Source organism: Myxocyprinus asiaticus, chromosome 46, assembly GCF_019703515.2.
Source record: "Myxocyprinus asiaticus isolate MX2 ecotype Aquarium Trade chromosome 46, UBuf_Myxa_2, whole genome shotgun sequence".
NCBI lineage: Eukaryota > Metazoa > Chordata > Actinopteri > Cypriniformes > Catostomidae > Myxocyprinus > Myxocyprinus asiaticus.
The window spans coordinates 31,568,633-31,590,327 of NC_059389.1; the positions used below are offsets into that span (position 1 = coordinate 31,568,633).

Sequence of the window (21,695 nt, forward strand, 5' to 3'; positions counted from 1 at the left end):
ACACTTGTCTGACTGTGGATACAGTACATTATATAAAATATAGTCATATTGTGATGACTTTTCTGATTTGAATTCTATTCATATTCCATCATTTACTAAGATGTTCAAAAGCAAACACGCATTCTGCACCAATATGAAAATTGCAAAACTCGTTTGAAGGTTTCTTTACCTTGGGCAGCATTTCCTGTGGCATGTTCACTAGGGTACAGTGTGAAAGGGACTACAGACATAAACAGACTGAATTTACCCCAAAGAGGCCTTGAATGATCATGACAAATATGGATTATTGCTTCAGTATCACATGACACTAAACACCTCACAGTCAAACAAACACACTCAAAGAAACCACAAGCAGTTTTATTACTCCTTATAACTCAGATAGAAAAGCAATGTTTCACTGTCTAATGTACAATGCGTAATGAGTTTAAATGTTACAGGTCTTTATTTCAGAAGTGAAACAGACGTGTATGATGAGTTTGTCTCAGTGCTCCATCGGTTCATCAGGTACAGCAGGAGCTGCTTCATCAGCTGCCTGAGCCACCTGTGAAACACAACCAACATCAACCTCATCAGTGTCAAATATCTGCCTGCAAACATTGTTTGCACACCCCAGAAGTTCAAACTACAGTTTACAATACATGAGCTCTTATTTTACATTTATTACAGTTTAAAACCCTCTTGTAAATCATGTCAATTCATTATTTGAGCAATAAACATTAAATAAATGCAATTTCTAAAATGAAAACAAAATAAATCTAGAATGGGCAACAGGTGTGTAGATTTTGGATAAATGAGGCCATCACTCAGTCAGGGCAAGCTAAATTGCTTTGTAGTAAATTATCACAAACATAAATATTACAATTAAAATATGTTCATAATTTTTGAAATTGAAGATCAATTCAACAGATTGTCAAAATTATGACACTGCTGTATGATTTTAAATGTTGAGAAGGTCAAGACATCTGAGGTGGGACAGACATAACAAATAAATAAAATCACCTTTTATCTGACATTTAATGATTTTAAAAATAGCTACTATTCATGCTAGGTTAATTGTATGTTAAATAATGGGCGATTCTCACAAAACCGGTCAAGAAAATGTCCTAGTGTGTCATGTATAAAACTTGCTGTAGAATTTATCCTAAGTGTGCATACTTAGATAATACGTTTTATATATATATATATATATATATATATATATAAAAAATGCTGCTGCTGAAAATAATGTCTTGTTTTAGTTTAAAAGTATCTGAACCTCCTTTAAACATGATCAATTTACCAGAGAAACATAACTGTATATTAAGACTTGTTTACAGAAAATATAGCCTCTCTTATATTATGTCTCACACCATTAGGAAATCATTTTTTGAGTGTATTTAGCATAAACCTACCCTTATTTTTTTATATATATTTATCTGGAAGCAAAACAAAGAAAATTAAAACTGCAAGCAGCGATGAACGGGCCCTCGCACCCTGGTGCACGTTGGGGCTGCTGTGCCAGGGGAATGTCACTCCAATTTTTTTAGCATTTTTTAGCACTTCAATGTTGTTACGAGTGTATCACATTGTAAAACATGCCATTTCCTGTTGCCAGTAGGTGGCGCTATGACTATAACTGAATATTGGCACGTAGGTGTATTCAGGCCAGGACTGTTATCAAACTTGTGAAGTTTGGGGCAGATTGGACATTGTATGTTTGAGTTACAACAACTTCCTGTTTCATGGTGAAACACTGAACTTTGCCACAGACACGCCTTTCAACGAAAACTCAAAAGCTTCGCAATTTAACATAACCAAGGCCTTTATATTAAGACTGACTAAATATGGGGCCTGGGTAGCTCAGTAGTAAAGACGCTGGCTACCACCCCTGGAGTTCGCTAGTTTGCTAGCTCGAATCCGTGGGCGTGCTGAGTGACTCCAGCCAAGTCTCCTAAGCAACCAAATTGGCCCAGTTGCTAGGGAGGGTAGAGTCACATGGGGCCTCCACATGCGCTATGTCTCCGTGGCAATGCGCTCAACAAGCCACGTGATAAGATGTGCGAGTTGACGGTCTCAGACGCGGAGGCAGCTAGGCTTCGTCCTCCGCCACCCGGAATGAGGGGAATCACTGCGCGACCACGAGGACTTAAAAGCGCATTGGGAATTGGGCATTCCAAATTGGGTGAAAAAGGGTGAAAAAGGGTGAAAAATCCCCCCCCCCCCCCCAAAAAAAAAGACTGACTAAATATATTGTTGATCTGATTAAATCTCTGGGAGGAGTTTGTTAAAGTACAAGACCTGGAATTGGCTGTTGCCAATAGGTGGCGCCATGACTATAACTGAATATTGGCACGTAGATGTATTCAGGCTGGGACTATTATCAAACATGTGAAGTTTTGGGCAGACTGGACATTGTATGTTTGAGTTACAACAACTTCCTGTTTCATGGCAAAACATCAAACTTTATCAGACCGTCATGGCCACGCCGTGCAATGAAAACTCAAAAGCTTCGCAATTTAGCATCACCAAGGCCTTTAGATTAGAATAACCAAATATGATGTAAATCTGATTTAATCTCTAGGAGGAGTTCGTTAAAGTACGAGGCCTGGAAATGGCAAAAACTGAGCAAAAATGTAAGAGAAAAATCAAAATGGCTGACTTCCTGTTGAGTGTAGGGCATGGGTCCAAGAGACTTTTTTGTAGGTATTGGCATGTATACATGTGTACCGATTTTCATATGTGTAGGTGAAATGTAGTGTAAAGCGCACATCGTTGAAAGTTTGTAGGTGGTGCTATCGAGCCATTTTGCCACACTTAATTCTGAAACTCTTATCAGATGTACATTTTCGCCACTTCTGATGCGTGTGCAAAGTTTCATGAGTTTAAGTATGTTTAGGCCCTCAAAAATGCGATTCATTTGAAAAAAATAAAATAAAAATAAATAAATAATAAACGCCTAGAAGAACAATAGGGTCCTCGTGCCATCGGTGCTTGGGCCCTAATAAACGCCTAGAAGAACAACAGGGTCTTCGCACCATCAGTGCTCGGGCCCTAAATATATAAATTTATTTTTGCAGTGCGAAACATCAGACATCATCGGAGCATAGTTTTTTTTTTAAATACTTAAATTGCTAAAGGGCAATGGTATTTTTCATAATGTTGTTCATTAGTCGGGATGACTAGTAAATGGGGCAGGACGCACATTTGCTGCACCTGTGTGCGGCTGTAAAGTACTGTGGTTCTGATAAGAACTAATCAGACAGCAGACCAGCATTCTTTGCAATGGTCCATTCGACTACTGAATGTTTACGGCAGTGTCTGTTATTATAGGCCCCTGATCTTATTGTACTCCAAAATCAAAAGAAACAAATAAGAACTTCTGTTTTGCATTTGCTGTACAGGGTTTTTCCTGGATCAAAAATGGTCTTCGGTGGTAGCTGACATACACAGCAAGTTGGTTTATTACATAATTGCATTTGACAGCATAATTAATTGAATTTCATGTTTACATTGGATAAAAGTTACTTTTCATCATCTAAACACTGTATATGGGACCTTTTTAACTCTACACAGAATTTTTTACTTTAAGGTTCTATGTGAAATCAAACTAAACTTAATTTAATAAACACCTTATTTCTATAAGACTAGTTGTAACAGAGTCGCGTGGCGCCATGTGGGGGTCAGACGTGTGAACGGCGAACTCTGCGCACTTTGCTAGTTTTTAATTCTTTTTGTGTCTTAAACCAGTGAGATTCGATACACCCTGCTACATAACTGTTCTATGAAGTCAACATGTCAAAGAATTCAAAATTCTCGGGCTCTGAAGATATTAAAAGACACTTACATGCTCAAACTGATTATTAATGCGCACGTTTTTCTTTTTTCTGTTTGTTTGGTTCGGGGGGAAGTTTGGGGTTTGACTGTTGCACTAATGTTGGAATGTGGTCTTTATAATTTTATTTTTGACACACAATCTTTTTTTTCTAATACGTAAAAATTTCAAATGTTAATATGAGTGGATTGTCTCTCTCCACATGGAATGCAAATGGGTTGGGGCACCCTATAAAGAGAAGGAAGGTTATTTCTTTTCTTAAATGTTAGAAATATGATAGTGTTTCTTCAAGAAATGCATCTTTCCCCACATGAAGCTGAAAAATTTGGGAAGATATGGAGTGGACATGTTTTCTTTAGTGCTGGCTCAAGTAAGAGCAGGGGAGTCATTGCATTGATAAGTTAACATCTACAATTCAAATGTCTCAAACAGATTAAAGATAAATTAGGAAGAGTCATTATTGTTTTAGCAGAAATTCAGGGGCAAAGGTTGATTCTGGCTAATATTTACACACCTAATGCTGATGATCAGGGCTTTATTATAGATCTTGAAGAGATGCTGCAAGCCGTTGGCACCCCTCATGATATAATATTGGGAGCAGACTTTAATCTATTGATGGACTCAGTCCTTGATCATAGTGAAACAAAAGTGTGTAAGCCCCCTAGAGCAACAATGGCACTTTAATGTATCCCTTTTGCAAAATCCTGATTTCCAACAAATGTTAAAGGTTGAAATCAATGTTTATATGGAGAACAACTGGTCCTCAGTATCCTCTGTGGGCAAGGCTTGGAAGGCACTTAAGGCGGTTCTTAGGGGTCGGATCATACAGTATGCCTCATTCATCAAAAAATCTGATGGCCTCAGAGAATTGACCCGATTGAAATACAGATATAATACTATTTTGTCGCGGAAGGTGGAGTTTTGGCTATTCAGGGCAAAACAGTCATACTTTGAGTCAGGGGACAAAGCAGGGAAGCTTTTGGCTAGATATATAAAGCAGAGATACTCTGGGAGAGGTGATTACTGCTTTTGGACAAGGTCATGAAGCATCAGTGTATTACTCCCTGCTAATTCAGAGTCTGGGGGATGGAGCTTCAACTTCTCACAAGAGATTATGGGAGGAAGATATTGGTATTGGAGGAGGGAGTGTGGGCTAGGATTCTAAAAACATAAAGTCTGCATGTGTGTGTGCAGAGATGGGGAAGGTGGCAGCTTTCGAGGAGGTAGCAAATAGAAGGCTGGGGTTTGGGGACATGTTTGTCAGGAAATGGGGTAATTATTTAGCATTTTTGGGGGACTCTTGGGGAGGGGATGGGGAGAGGAAAGTTTAGTGTATGTTTATATATATATATATATATTTTTTTTTTTTTTGTATTATTATATGTGACCACAGGGGTGTTCATTGGGGGTTAGGGTTGGATTAGTGATTGGGGAGGGATATTAGTGGGGGTTAAATGTTAAATGTTGATTCGATGTGTATGTGTTGTGTTTTTCTCTGTTGTGTACTTTTGAATCAATAAAAAATTGTAATTACAACAAAGACTAGTTGTAATATTCTGACTGTACCCATGAGTAGACCACTTTACTGAGTTGGGACTGTGTTAGTGAAAATGTTTGTTTCCTACTCCATAACAGATACTGTTCTACTTTTATTAGACTCTTAATGATTTAAGTAATCTTTACGAATATCTGAATGACACAGGAGGAAACTTTGTCCATAAAGTTCTTGCCCTTTTATTAAGAGGTAAGCCATGGATGGCACCTCATTTCTTAGTCTTTCTAAAAAAAATTAAGTCTTTATGAAAACTAGAGTGTTTCTCACCCTTCTTTGTGGCCTCTCCTCCAGACCCTCGAGGAACGATGCAACATTATCATCATCATAGATGGTGAACTCCATCTCTTTTCCCACTATGCCAATGGACACATTCTACAAGAGAAATGTGTTATTCGTTTCAATAGATAAACAGTGTAAACGGTCATAATGAAAGTGAGTAAAGCCACAGGTTACAGAGGAAGAAATATCAAACCTTTGTGGTAAGATCTTGTTCAGCAGGTAGAGTTTCCCTCAGCGCACGCAGACCGTGCTGCACCAGATCATTCAGATTACCTGTCAACAACATATCATGAACATCACTTCTGCTACAAAATACAATGCTGAAACTTTATGCAGAAAGCATTTACAGCGGCTTGTGTGTCGAAATGTGTGAATGTCATTGCATTGGATCACAAAATATAAAACAAATGTTGCTGAAGCTTTTCTCAGAACTGACTTGAATTTTCTGAGTGATTTCTACTTAATGACTTTGAATCATCTGGTGTCTTGGTGATTTTTAGTGGAAGTCAGTTCTCTTTAAATTTGCACAGTTTATTATTTTATTAAATTAGCAGAGTAACCACAGGTGGAGTCCAGCACATTCACCATCAACACACTGACAAACACAAAGTATCTTCATTTTACACATTATAATATTTTTTTGCATTTCAAGTTTTTTTGTAATATGTTTTGCTTGAAACAGGTGCTTTCTTTTCTTTAAAATAAGTCTCACTTGCCCTGACATTTAGTTACATAATGTAATGACATTCAGACATTTTGAAATGTGAACACTTTATATAGTGTATGATAATGAATTTGGAAATGTATCGATTGTTGCTGTAAATGAAGTAAACGTACAGTCCAAGAATGAGTCCATGTGTCTCTCCAGATACGTGCGGGCGGACTGTGAGCGAGCGCCGATGGACATGGCTTTACAGTCAAAGTAATTGGCAGAGGGGCAAGTCTGGAAGATGTGCGGCCCCATGTCCTGATAAAAACACATTTCAAATAATACAGTATTGCTTATGATGATCATGTAATACTGACACATGAGCATCAATCCCTATTACAATGTTCATTTTAGGAATTCCTCATACCTCAGCATCAGTTTTCAGCCATCAGACAGAATGGCATTGCGGCAAAACGCAATCGGAAGAAAAGGCGTCAGATTAGGGCTGCACGATAATGATTAATATAATAATCAAGATTATTTTGCTCACAACTTTAATCATAATTATTAATCAAGATTATTCTGTCATTTGAGACATTTAAAAAAAAAAAATGGGGCGGGGGGGGGGGAATTACATTAAACAGCAGCTCTCATATTGAACAAGGTGTTATACTACAAACTATTAAATGATTCCTTTTGACCAAAATTAAGTCATATTTTGCCCATGCTAATACATTAAATAGTTACTCTGTGTTCACACGAGTTCTCTTTAAAAGACAAATGTTTTAAATTATTATTATAGTTATTGCAATATACAATAGTAATATATTTTAGTAATAATTTATCACGTGCCATTGCTCTACGGTCTCAAGCCTTTATTTTGGCAGAAAACTGAAGGAAGTGTGTGTTGTTGTTTCTGTATGAGTTGACAAAAGCTTTGTGCTCCACTTTCCAAACTGTACATGGTGAAATGCTCTCATCTCTTCCTTGGTCCACAAAACCCCGATGACATGAGGTTACTTGAGATTTGTTTAGAAACTTTTAACGATGAAACATATTTGGAATAACGCAAATGTGCAAGTACTGAAGTAAATCTGAAGCGTTTTAAATATAACGTGGTCAGCACACGTTAGCGGCACGCACAAACACATGCACAGCTGTTCTGTGTATAACACATCATCAGAGATGGAATTAGTATGTATCCATCATAGAAACACTGAAACATTGCATAATGATGTTGAGCCTCATGTGTAATACACTAGATCAGAGCAGCAGACACACAATACACGTAAGCATCTGCGGCTTCGTATTTCAGAGCGTGTTCGAAAGTCAAACAGGTATTGGTCAGTGGAGAACTTCTGAAGAGAGCTTGAAGAGTTATTCAAATTGAAAATATACTTCGAAAGAGCTTGTGATTTGGTCTATCATCCATTGTCACTTTACCTGTAATTACTGCTTGCTATTAATTGTGCAGCCATACTTCAGATGAAATTGAATCAGACTAAATGGCATAAATGGCCTTGGACTTAACAGTAGGGATGGGCATTTGAGTAATTTTGTAGTCGAGTACTCTAACAAAAAAATATGTAATTGATTACTTGTTAATTAAAATGCACGTTAAAAATAACAGGTATGACACTTACGTTAAATGTATTGTTTGTTTTATTCAAACATTTGTCAAACAAGAACAGTTTCAAAATAAGATAACTCCAACAAACTATGCTTTTCTTTTGGGAAAAAATGGAATTAACAATATGCATTAATAAAAATGGAACCATTTATTTTTTTAAATAACAGCAAAAATATTTGCTCTTAATCGGAGCCTCCTACATAGAAACCAATATTGATGGATACATTTTAGAATAAAAGTCATCAAAACTATGGAATAACATAAATGGAACTATGGGAATTATGTTCTGACTAAACAAATTCCAAAATAAATCAAATCAACTGTGTTATATTTTAGCATTTTCAAAGTAGTCACCCTTTGCCTAGAATTTGCGGACATGTACTCTTGACATTTTCTCAACCAACTTCTTGAGGTATCACCCTGGGATATTTTTAAACAGTATTGAAGTTGAGTTCCCATCTATATTGGACACTTATTGACTGCTTTTCTTTATTATTTGGTCCAAGTCATCAATATCAAAAACTTTTTTTTTTTATTCAATTTTAGTTTTATAATGAAATAAATATGGTGGCACAATTATATTTTTGTCTACAAAACTAATTTCAAACATTAAGCATACGCCTTCAGATAAAAAGATTTTTAAGATCATGAGAATCATTTCAGTGAGGTGTTTCAAAAGTTTTCACCGGTAGTGTACATATATATCCTAATGAGGCAAAACATTATGATCCCCTAACTAATATGATGTTGGTCCTCCATGTGCGGCAAAACAGCGCTGACCCGCCGTGACATGGACTCTACAAGATCCCTGAAGTTGTCCTGTGGTATCTGGGACCAAGACATTAGCAGCAGATCCTTCAAGTCCTGTAATTTGTGAGGTGGAGCCACTGTGGATCGGACTTGTTGGTCCAGCACATCCCACAGATGCTCAATTGGATTGAGATCTGGGGAATTTGGAGGCCAGGGCAATACCTTGAACTCTACATCATGCTTCTCAAACCATTCCCGAACTATGTGTGCAGTGTGGCAGGGCACATTATCCTGCTGAAAAAGGCCACTGCTATCAGGGAATACCACTGCCATGAATCAGAATGAGCTTCATTGCCAAGTGTGCTCACGTACACAAATAATGTTTTTTGGTGATTGGAGATTTCTCCTTAAGTCCACCATCATCTCCACTCTTTTGAGCATGTTCAGCTCAAGGTTGTTGTGACTGCACCAGACAGCCAGCTGTTCAACCTCCCTTCTGTAAGCAGACTCGTCACCGTCACGGATGAGGCCGATGACCGTGGTGGCATCTGCAAACTACAGGAGCTTGACAGAGGGGTCCTTTGCAGTGCAGTCATTTGTGTACAGGGAGAAAAGCAGTGGAGAGAATGCATCCTTGAGGGGCACCAGTGCTAATAGAGAGCATCCCGGATGTGAGCTTCCCCAGTCTCACTAGCTGCTGCCTATCTGTCAGAAAGCTGGTGATCCACCGGCACGGAGAGCTGGGTCAGTTTGGTTGAGAGAAGATCAGGCATGATGGTATTGAAGGCTGAACTGAAGTCCACAAATAGGATCCTTGCATAAGTACCTGGTCTGTTGAGTTGTTGCAGGATATAATGCAGTCCCATGTTGACAGCATCATCCACAGACCTGTTTGCTCGGTAAGCAAAATGAAGGGGGTCTAGCAGGGGTCCAGTGATGTCCTTCAGGTAGGCTAAAACCAGTCTCTCAAATGACTTCATAACCACAGACGTGAGAGCGACAGGTCTGTAGTCATTGTGATTTCTTTTTTTTTCTTTTTTTTTGGGGGGGGGGGGCCGGAATAATGGTGGAGTGTTTGAAGCAGCATGGACTTCACACTGCTCCAGTGATCTATTGAAGATCTGTGTGAAGATGGGGGCCAGTTGGTCAGTGGAGACTTTCAGACAGGCAGATGAAACATCATCTGGGCCTGAAGCTTTCCTAGTCTTCCGTTTCTTGAAGACCCGGCACACATCCTCATCACAGACCATAAGTGCAGGTTGAGTAGCAGGAGGGGGGAGGAAGGGGGTTGCAGGAGGTGTAAGTGGGTGTGTGAAGTGAAGATCAGAGTGGGGGTGGGGTGTGAGACTGGGCTTTTCAAACCTGCAATAAAACACATTCAGGTCATCAGCCAGTTGTTGATTCTCTACAGAGCGAGGGGGTGGTGTCTTGTATTTGGTGATATCCTTCAGGCCTCTCACACATATGCAGGATTGTTGGCTGAAACCAGTTTTTTCAGCTTTTCAGATAAGCTTCTTTTAGCCACTCTGATCTCTTTAGTCAGTGTGTTTCTGGCCTGGATGTACAAGATTATATCCCCACTTCAAGATGGCGCCGAGTATGGCTGCTGCGTTGCGAGCTCCGACACAACATAGCAATGTTTTGTTTGTTTTGTTTACAATTCTTATGTTTTTTGTCTTGGATGTTGTCTGCCTTATTGTCTACGACAGACAAACACTTTTGGACATTGGTTCAGCGATCTCACACCGAAAACCGGACTTCACATTCCTCAATGCCGACCCGCTGTTTACAAACACGCAAGCAGAGCCCTTTGTCTGGGCAGCACGGCCGCGGAAACGCAGGAGGAAAAGGGGAAACAGAGCCGGCGTTCTCATCAGAGTAAGACGCCGTGCAAATCGACCCCTGCTACCCACTATTCTACTGGCAAATGTTCAGTATCTGGATAACAAGCTCTGCGAGCTGAGAGCGCGGATCTCTTTCCAACGAGAGACGAGGGACTGCTGCATTATCTGCCTAACAGAAACTTGGATGCCTGCGGAGATTCCAGACTCAGCCATTGAACCCGCGGGGTTCTCCATGCACTGAGCGGACAGAGCGAAAGACCTCTCAGGTAAAACTAGAGGAGGTGGTGTATGTTTTATGATCAACAAATCCTGGTGTGATCAGAGGAACGTACATTCCATCAAGTCTTTCTGTTCTCCTGATCTGGAATTTCTTATGCTTCTGTGTCGACCATTCTGGCTACCGAGGGAATTCACAGCGGTCATTATCACAGCTGTGTACATTCCCCCACAAGCCGACACAGACCGGGCAATCAAGGAACTGTATGGGATTATAAGTGAGCAGGAAACCGCGCACCCTGAGGCCACGTTCATTGTGACCGGGGACTTTAATAAAGCCAGTTTAAAATCAGTCGCACCAAAATATCACCAACACATTAGTTTCAACACACGAGGGGACCGGGTTTTGGATCATTGCTACTCTCCGTTCCGGGATGGGTACAAATCCCTCCCCCGCCCACCATTTGGCAAATCGGACCACTCTTCCATTCTGCTTCTGCCCGCTTACAGGCAGAAATTGAAACAGGAAGCACCCACCCTCAGAACGATCCAGTGCTGGTCGGACCAATCAGATTCTATGCTACAAGACTGTTTTGATCACACGGACTGGGAGATGTTCCGGTCTGCCTCTGATGACGACATCGAGCTTTACGCTGATAGCGTAATGTGTTTCATCAGAACGTGCTTAGAGGAAGTGATTCCGACCAGAACTGTACGAATCTATCCGAATCAGAAGCCGTGGATCAATAGCGATGTTCGCGCGGCACTTAATGTGCGGACCTCCGCTTTTAATTCCGGGAACGCGGAGGAGCATAAACAAGCCAGTTATGCCCTCCGAAAAACTATCAAAACAGCAAAACGCCAGTACAGGAGCAAGATTGAAGGACAGTTTAACACCACCAACTCTAGAAACACGTGGCAGGGAATTAACATCATCACGGACTTTAAAGGAAATAAAAACTCCACCATGAACACTGCTGCCTCTCTCCCGGATGAGCTAAATACTTTTTATGCTCGTTTCAAGGGAAATAACACCGCCCTCGCGGAGAGAGCTTTCGCGGCTGAAGCTACAGAGGTTAGTTCACTCTCCGTCTCTGTAGCGGATGTAACCCGATCCTTCCGACGGGTGAATATCCGCAAAGCCGCGGGCCCAGACAGCATTCCGGGCCGCGTCATCAGAGCATGCGCGAACCAGCTGGCTGGTGTTTTTACGGATATTTTCAACCTTTCCCTCGCTTTGTCTGTAGTCCCCACATGCTTTAAAAACATCCACCATTGTGCCTGTTCCAAAACAATCAAAAATAACTTGTTTAAATGACTGGCGTCCTGTTGCTCTGACCCCCATCATCAGCAAATGTTTTGAGAGACTAATCAGAGATTACATCTGCTCTGTCTTACCACTCAATCTTGACCCGCTGCAGTTTGCTTACCGCAACAACCGCTCCACTGATGATGCCATTGCATCTACAATACACACTGCTCTCTCCCACCTGGAAAAAAAAGAACACTTATGTGAGAATGTTGTTTGTAGACTACAGCTCAGCATTCAACACCATAGTGCCCTCCAAGCTAGATGAGAAACTCCGGGCTCTGAGCTTAAACAGCTCGCTGTGCAGCTGGATCCTGGACTTCCTGTCAAGCAGACGCCAGGTGGTTAGAATAGGCAGCAACATCTCCTCATCACTGATCCTCAACACTGGAGCCCCACAGGGCTGTGTTCTCAGCCCACTACTGTATTCCTTGTACACACATGACTGTGTGGCAACACATAGCTCCAATGCCATCATTAAGTTTGCTGATGACACGACGGTGGTAGGTCTGATCACTGACAATGATGAAACAGCCTACAGAGAGGAGGTGCACACTCTGACACACTGGTGTCAGGAGCACAACCTCTCCCTCAACGTCAGTAAGACAAAGGAGCTTGTGGTGGACTTCAGAAGAAAAGACAGAGAACACAGTCCCATCACCATCAATGGAGCACCAGTGGAGAGAGTCAGCAGCTTCAAGTTCCTGGGTGTCCACATCACTGAGGAACTCACATGGTCCGTCCACACTGAAGTCGTTGCGAAGAAGGCTCATCAGCGCCTCTTCTTCCTGAGACGGCTGAGGAAGTTTGGAATGAACCGCCACATCCTCACACGGTTCTACACCTGCACTGTGGAGAGCATCCTGACTGGCTGTATCTCCGCCTGGTACGGCAATAGCACCGCCCACAACCGCAAAGCACTGCAAAGGGTGGTGCGAACTGCCAAACACATCATCGGAGGTGAGCTTCCCTCCCTCCAGGAAATATATACAAGGCGGTGTGTGAAAAAAGCTCGGAGGATCATCAGAGACTCCAGCCACCCGAGCCATGGGCTGTTCTCACTGCTACCATCAGGTAGGCGGTATCGCAGCATCAGGACCCGCACCAGCCGATTTCATGACAGCTTCTTCCCCCAAGCAATCAGACTTCTGAACTCTTGATCTCTCACGATCAATATACATCAGCACTGCACTTTATTACCCTTACTCTTATATCTCACACCGGACTGTCATAAATTATTATTATTATTATTATATTATGTCTCTCTTAACAACTGACTATCAACCGACAGCCTGAATGTCAATACAGTACAATACTGTACATTCTACATACACTATATTGCCAAAAGTATTCGCTCACCCATCCAAATAATTGAATTCAGGTGTTCCAATCACTTCCATGGCCACAGGTGTATAAAATGAAGCACCTAGGCATGCAGACTGCTTCTACAAACATTTGTGAAAGAATGGGCCGCTCTCAGGAGCTCAGTGAATTCCAGCGTGGTACTGTGATAGGATGCCACCTGTGCAACAAGTCCAGTCCTGAAATTTCCTCGCTACTAAATATTCCACAGTCAACTGTCAGTGGCATTATAAAAAAGTGGAAGCGATTGGGAATGACAGCAACTCAGCCACGAAGTGGTAGGCCACGTAAAATGACAGAGCGGGGTCAGCGGATGCTGAGGCGCATAGTGCGCAGAGGTCGCCAACTTTCTGCAGAGTCAATCACTACAGACCTCCAAAGTTCATGTGGCCTTCAGATTAGCTCAAGAACAGTGCGTAGAGAGCTTCATGGAATGGGTTTCCATGGCCGAGCAGCTGCATCCAAGCCATACATCACCAAGTGCAATGCAAAGCGTCGGATGCAGTGGTGTAAAGCACGCCGCCACTGGACTCTAGAGCAGTGGAGACGCGTTCTCTGGAGTGACGAATCACGCTTCTCCATCTGGCAATCTGATGGACGAGTCTGGGTTTGGCGGTTAACAGGAGAACGGTACTTGTCTGACTGCATTGTGCCAACTGTGAAGTTTGGTGGAGGAGGGATTATGGTGTGGGGTTGTTTTTCAGGAGCTGGGCTTGGCCCCTTAGTTCCAGTGAAAGGAACTCTGAATGCTTCAGCATACCAAGAGATTTTGGACAATTCCATGCTCCCAACTTTGTGGGAACAGTTGGGGATGGCCCCTTCCTGTTCCAACATGACTGCACACCAGTGCACAAAGCAAGGTCCATAAAGACATGGATGAGTGAGTTTGGTGTGGAAGAACTTGACTGGCCTGCCCAGAGTCCTGACCTCAACCCGATAGAGCACCTTTGGGATAAATTTGAGCGAAGACTGTGAGCCAGGCCTTCTCGTCCAACATCAGTGTCTGACCTCACAAATGCGCTTCTGGAAGAATGGTCAAAAATTCCCATAAACACACTCCTAAACCTTGTGGAAAGCCTTCCCATAATAGTTGAAGCTGTTATAGCTGCAAAGGGTGGGCCGACATCGTATTAAACCCTATGGATTAAGAATGGGATGTCACTTAAGTTCATATGCGTCTAAAGGCAGGTGAGCGAATACTTTTGGCAATATAGTGTATATATATATATATATATATATATACTTTTTTATATATATTTTAATTTTTAATTTTTATTGAATAATGTGTATCGATATAGTAAAAAAAACAAAAAAACAAAAACAAAAACAAAAACAGCGTATTGTATACTGTACAGTGTATGTTATTATTTGTATATTGTTGAGTGTAATTATGTGTATAACAGATGTTTAAATTGTGTTGTGTTAATTTGATGTTATTGTAAATTGGTATATGTCTCATCACTGTCACGACTGCCATGTTGATTGGAACTGCACCCAAGAATTTCACACACCATTGCACTTGTGTATATGGCTGTGTGACAATAAAGTGATTTGATTTGATTTTGTAAGTACCCTTTTTGGCATGACAAAGCTGTCCGAGTTTTGCTGTAAACCATGGTTTACCATTATTGAATGATAAAAATGTCCTAGTAGGGATGCACATATCCTCACAGATACTGATATATGATGTCAGAGTATCTGTGAGCTCGTCCAGGTCTGTGGCTGCAGCTTCAAAAACACTCCAATCAGTGCAAAGCAGGCTTGTAGTTCCAACTCTGATTCATTGGTCCATCTCTTCACAGTCCTTACTACAGGCTTAGATTAATTTAGTTTCTGCTTGTAGGCCAGGAGAAGATGAACCAGACAGTGATCAGAGAGTCCTAAAGCTGCACGTGGGACAGCGCGACATGCATCCTTTACAGTGGTGTAGCAGTGGTCCAGTATACACCGATCAGCCACAACTTTAAAACCACCTGCCTAATATTGTGTAGGTCCCCCTCGTGCTGCCAAAACAATGCCAACCCGCATTTCAGAATAGCATTCTGAGATTCTATTCTTCTCACCACAATTGTACAGAGCAGTTATCTGAGTTACCATAGACTTTCAGTTCGAACCAGTCTGGCCATTCTTTGTTGATCTCTCTCATCAAAAAGGCATTGTATTTCTGTCTCTGGTGGGGCATGTGATGTGTTGTTTGTATTTTGACAGTTCACGGGTTAGGTTAGCTTTATTAAAATCTCCCAGAATAATGATAAGAGAGTATGGGTGTTGTTGCTCCGTGTCTGTGATGTGATCAGCAATCATTTGCAGTGCTGCGTTCACGCATGCTTGTGGTGGGATGTAAACACTCACCAGAAAAAACAAGGAAAACTCCTGCGGTGAGTAGAAAGGCTTACAGTTGATGAAGAGCACTTCTAAATTAGGACAGCACATCATCTACAACGCTGTTACATCTGTACACCAACTTTCATTGATATAAAAGCATGTCACGCTGCCTCTCGTTTTCCCCGATGATTCTGCAACGCGATCCGCTCTGAACAGCTGGAAGCCCAGAAGATGTAACGCCCTGTCCGGAAAGGCTTCATTAAAAAAAGTCCTTATTTGTTTGAGTGAGCAGAAGCAGTTCATCTGTTTTGCTGGCGAGGGAGCGGACATTTGCCAGATGAATACTCGGCAGCGGAGTCCTAAAGCCGTGTTGACGGAGCTTCACAAGCGTGCCAGCGCTTCCCTAGCTTGCGTCTCTTGGAGTGCTTGTAGAGCACCACTGCGCCTCCAATTAAGATGTCTAACAAAACATCTGAATAATCAAACACCAGCAAAAAATTATCAGGTATGCTCTGCTGAATATTCAGCAGTTCATCCCTGGTGAAACTGATTGGGAAAGAGTGACAAAAAAACATGACAAACAAAAATAACAAAAATGCCAGAGAGCTTCACATCAAAGCAGCCAGCAGCGGCGCCATTTTATTGAAGAAGGGGTGTACCTGGTCTACAACGAAGTTTAGGTAGGTGGCACATGTCAAATTGACATCCACATGAATGGCCAGACCCAAGGTTTCCCAGCAGAACATTGCCTAGAGCATCACACTCCCTCCACCGGCTTGTCGTTTTCCCACAGTGCATCTTGGTGCCATCACTTCCCCAGGTAAACGGCGCACATGTACACGGCTGTAAAAGAAAACAGGATTCATCGGACCAGGTGACCTTCTGCCACTGCTCCAAGGTCCAGTTTTGACGCTCGCATGCACATTGTAGGCGCTTCCTACGGTGGACAGGGGCCATCATGGACACTCTGACTGGTCTGCGGCTACGCAGCCCCTTACTGTGACTTGTGCCACAGTAGACCTTCTGTCGGTTCAGACCAGAAGGGATAGCCTTCATTGCCCTCACACACTGATGAGCCTTAGGCGCCCAACACCCTGTTGCCGGTTTGTGGTTTGTCCCTCTTCGGACCACTGTCGATAGGTTCTCACCACTGCTGACCAGGAGCACCCCACAAGCCTTTCTGTTTCAGAGATGCTCTGACCCAATCGTCTGTACATAACAATTTGGGCCTTGTCAAAGTCGCTCATATTCTCAGTTTCTCCTGCATTCAACACACTGACTACCAGAACTGATTGTTTGTTTACCATCTAATCTACCCGTTAGATGGTAAACAAACAATCAGTTCTGGTAGTCAGTGTGTTGAATGCAAAGCGACTTTGACAAGGGCCAAATTGTTATGTACACTGCACTCAACATCAATTTTTCAGCTGGCATGAGGGATGTTGAGAGATTTCCTAAGCTAACAATGCCCATTTCTTGCACTGATGAGCCAAAATATTATGACCACTCACGGTTGAAGCAAATAACGTTGATCATCTCCTAAGATGATCAACGTTATTTGCTTCAACTGTGAGTGGTCATAATATTTTGGCTCATCAGTGCAAGTCCACAAAAAGGCTAATCACATTTTTATCATTTCACATGTCATTATTCCGAAAAATGTGGTGAAAGTTTTTATAAAATGCGCCCTGCCCGTGCTCAGAGATTTCACACACATACTGGTCTGATAAGCTTCAGAGTTCCTCGTATCTTTCCCACATAAAAGCAGTTCCTTGTCGATTGGTTTGTATGAATCCAACAAGAACCGAACACAAAAAGACTAGAAGAATCCAAATATTACAAGTATTGCCTTGTAATATAACTTGGCTTTGCTTTAGAAGCAGTGATTTTAATACTTTAGTAGCTGGTGCAGAATGAGTACTCTATTACTTGTGCACATTCCAACTTAAACAAAAAGGCATCACACCATTTCCTAACCAGATGCAATGCCACAATAAAAGGTATCTTTTCATGTTAATCAGTGTTTTTGTCCTAACAGCGACACGGCATTCTATCTTTGACTTTGTTTCCATTTCTGCGACATCACACCGGGTAGCCCAGTCAACAAATGAACTCTCTTGGGTCTAAAATCCGTCTCATAACTGTATATTAAAGCCGACGTCTAACTAGCCGGTTCAAACTTGTTTTTAGCCGAGGGTGTTACACTTAATGGCCATTTTGCTGTGGTCTTGTTCTGTACAGCCAGAGCTCTGTCACACACACACACACACACACACACACACACACACCAATTTAGAATGGTGAAGGGATGACAGACATACAGGCTCACCTCTGACTTTCTCTCCGCTTCTCGGTCACATGGACATCAGCAAAATAACAACAGCAGTACCATGTTTTAGTATGGAGGCACAATACTGTTCTGTATGATGGCTGAGAACTGATGCAGAAGTATGAGGAGGTCCGAAAATGGACACAGTACCATGTACTTACATCATATCCTGCAATCAGCAGCCCCACTCCATATGGCCGTCTGCCATACCTCTGGGTGGGAATCTGAGTTTCTATGAAATCATTAAAGAAAAATTACAGCTCAAGGTAAACAACACAAATTAAATAATAACATTACAAGTAACTATATATAAAGGCAATTCTCATTGTGCTTCTCAGATAAAAAGGATACTGCTTCCAATGAGCGAGACCAGTCTAGAAACAGGAAGTGGTCTTTCAAACACAAATCTGGAGTCCAGACACTCCTGACGCATGAAGTTACTATCGAGGCAAAGAGAGACACCGTCATTCAAAAACATCAACCGACCTGTTAAAATGATTTGTTTTTCTGTAACATCAACTTTTCAGCTGGCATGAGGGATGTTGAGAGATTTCCTAAGCTAGCAATGCACATTTCTCATATCACGAGCATGATGATCATGTTTTAAAAATAACAGCCTTTTGAGATGTTGAAATATTGACTGTTGATGTTATTTAGATTGATTTACCAGAGAAGTCTGGCATCTGCCGTCAGTCCAGCAATGGAAATGCCCACATGATTGTCCACATGAAGGATCTTCTTCTGATGGGCAGCCAGTTCAGACTGAGCTCTCTACAACACAACACAATACAACACAACACAACAGCTTTCTTTTGGCCCAGACACAAAATTCAAACACATTTCACACTATTCACATAACTCAACAAAATATCCCTTATCGTGCATACCTAGTGTAGTGGACACATCTAATGTGTTACAATGTACTTATTGTGTAGTGTATGGCTGTCAAATTAAAATTCAAATATTCGTCGAATTTAAGAAAAAGAAATGCACATTCGAATGTGAAAACTGTGCATTCGAATTTTGGATGTGTGCCAAAAACTGACGATGACTTCAGATCGATTGCATTCTTGTGCTAAAAAGGTAGTGCAACAAATGCAGAAAGCAGGTGTCTCGAGATGCTTTTTAAAGTTCTTTTTAATTAGACACAGCATCTAAAAACAATGCTCCTGCACGAGACGCTAAATAAACAAAAACAAAGCAAAACAAAGACATTCGTCTAGCGTGCGTTTTCAAAGAAAAACAAATAGATGGTTGCAAAAGTGACGCGTTCGTTGTGATCAGCCCCTTACAGTAGGTGGAGGTACTTGGCTATTTTATCTTGCTCTTTTATAAGCATTTCTTAGATTAAGCAATGAATACATTTTTTAAACGCTTTGTCAGGAAAGAAGTTCAACTTGGAAATTTGTATCTCAAGATCCTAGTGTTCTGTTCGATTCTGTTGTGTTCTGTTTGTTTGAACAGCCCCTGGCCTGGGCTGATATTCTGAGCCGCTTCACCACAGAGTTCAGACGAATATCACTGCAATCTGGGAATATTGCTACCCTACAAACAACTGTAGTGAATAAAAAACAATGTGGTATTTCACTGTTATTATAGCTTGTGTCTGGGGTAGTATCTGTGGCATCAGTGCAAGTGTAACACCACGTAAACTGTCTACTGAAGCGTATTCCCCTCTCATTTTACTTCTGACGTAACATTTGAGAATATGGACTGACTAAAACTTTTATTTTTTTATTTTATGCACATTAGTTGAAAATGAATTGCTCTTTTTTAACAGCCAGGAATGTTCTTTGCATTAATACAACAGTGCTGTATGGTTTATGTATTTATTGCGCCCTCTTGTGGACTAAGGAAACAACGTCAGTTTAAGAATCAGCTGACTTTAAAATTAGAATATTATTCGAATTTTGAAAATATTTAAGGTAAAAATTCTAATTTAGTTTATCTGCTCAATTGACAGCCCTATCGTAGTGTAGTATAAAATAAAGTAGTGGGCATGTGTAATAAGGTGTAGTGAACATTCATAATGTAATATATTGTGCTTAATGTGTAATGTAGTGTAGTGTACCTTGAGGGCCACCAGAACCGCATGACTGCGTGATTTGAGCCCTACAGTGGCTGATCCTTGTTTCACGGCCTCCATCGCATACTCAATCTGATGAATACGACCCTGAGTACACAATCATACCAACAAATAAACAAACACACACCTAACACAACACTTATCTGACAATCAGATGTTAAAGTGTGCTTACCTGAGGACTCCACACAGTCACATCGTTGTCATATTGATTTCGAAACTGTGAAAACGAACAGAGAAATTAATTCACAAATGTCATATTTTTGAGAGTAAATGAAATCTCTCACAATCAAAAGGAGAAAATAAAAATATTTATTTTCATTTGATTATTTATTAGATTGAATATGCAGTAGGATAATTCCGTCCATTGCTCTCAAGATTCTGTTATCTCTGCTGCTTAACTCAAACTAAAGCAAACATCTCATCGCCGATTGTTTAATGTGATTTCTGCGTTTAACTGAATATAATGTTGAGTTGTTAGTGTGATGTAGTGTAATTTAGTTTCTGATAAATGTATTAAATATGTTCAAGATGTGAGGAAACAAATGAAAGCGAAACCTGTGGCCTCTTAACTCATTAAATAAGACACGAATAAACTTGATTTCTCAATAGAATAACTGCCATTGTTTTATTACACAACAAGACGCAAGTATATTTACTAACGGCAGCCCATAAACAGCAGGAATTAATTAAATAAGGTGTGTTTATTCTAGTGCGTTTGTTTCTCATCATGTTAGCATGATCTTTCGCTTACTCATTCTCATCATTCACACAAATACTCATACGAAAAGAGAAAGATCTTAGTCCTGTCATAGTTTGAACTCTATTTATACAAAACAAAGTCTCTATCAGCAGAATCTCAGTCAGTTATAGAATGAATATGATCATTTCTCACCATTTTTCAGTAAATCAGTCAAACTATCCGCTGAGCGCGCGATGATTCAGCTCGATTTGTCTTCCTGAGTTCAGATACAAAAAGGCTGAAATAATCGAGCACAGTCTTGTGTACGTATTTTAACGAATTCTTATTTATGTCTACAGCGCCATCTTCCGTTACAAAAGCAGTCATTTGTGTTCCAAAAGTTTTTTAAGGTTACAGGAAGTATTTTATCGAATTCTTATTTATGTCTACAGCGCCATCTTCCGTTACAAAAGCAGTCATTTGTGTTCCAAAAGTTTTTTAAGGTTACAGGAAGTTATGTAAAAGTATCCAAGGCATACTTTTGATTAGCACAGACACAAATGTCTACCCATCCATGTTTATAGTACTACATTGCCCTACAATGTGTAGCTAGTATTTTTTTTAATAATAAAATACTTTTTTATTTTTGTATTATTAATAATTTATTATGAATTCTTATGAATTCTTCTGTATAAAAATGTGTGAACTGTGAAGTTGTCAAAAATATACAACTTTAAAAATTATTTCTGTGATAGCAGAAAACCTCAGGAGAATTTAAGAATTGTCACATTTGAAATAGCAAAAATGCAGTGGAGCTGTTCAGCTTGTAGTCCAAAAACCCGAAAGAGAATTCGCCATGTGTTCCCTTGGG

At 40.8% G+C, this 21,695-nt stretch overlaps 1 protein-coding gene across 1 annotated transcript; it reads right to left on the minus strand.

Moving 5' to 3' along the window:
- Nucleotides 1-336: 336 nt before the first annotated feature.
- Nucleotides 337-21,153, minus strand: psma1 (proteasome 20S subunit alpha 1). The gene is made up of 10 exons (XM_051689392.1): nt 21,038-21,153; nt 20,318-20,362; nt 20,131-20,232; nt 18,727-18,830; nt 18,411-18,499; nt 18,221-18,291; nt 6,483-6,612; nt 5,839-5,918; nt 5,634-5,738; nt 337-541 (listed from the first exon to the last, which is right to left on the minus strand). The coding sequence occupies exons 1-10, from the start codon at nt 21,038-21,040 to the stop codon at nt 482-484; spliced, it is 789 nt and encodes a 262-aa protein (XP_051545352.1). The 5' UTR covers nt 21,041-21,153; the 3' UTR covers nt 337-481.
- Between the last annotated feature and the right edge of the window lie 542 nt (nt 21,154-21,695).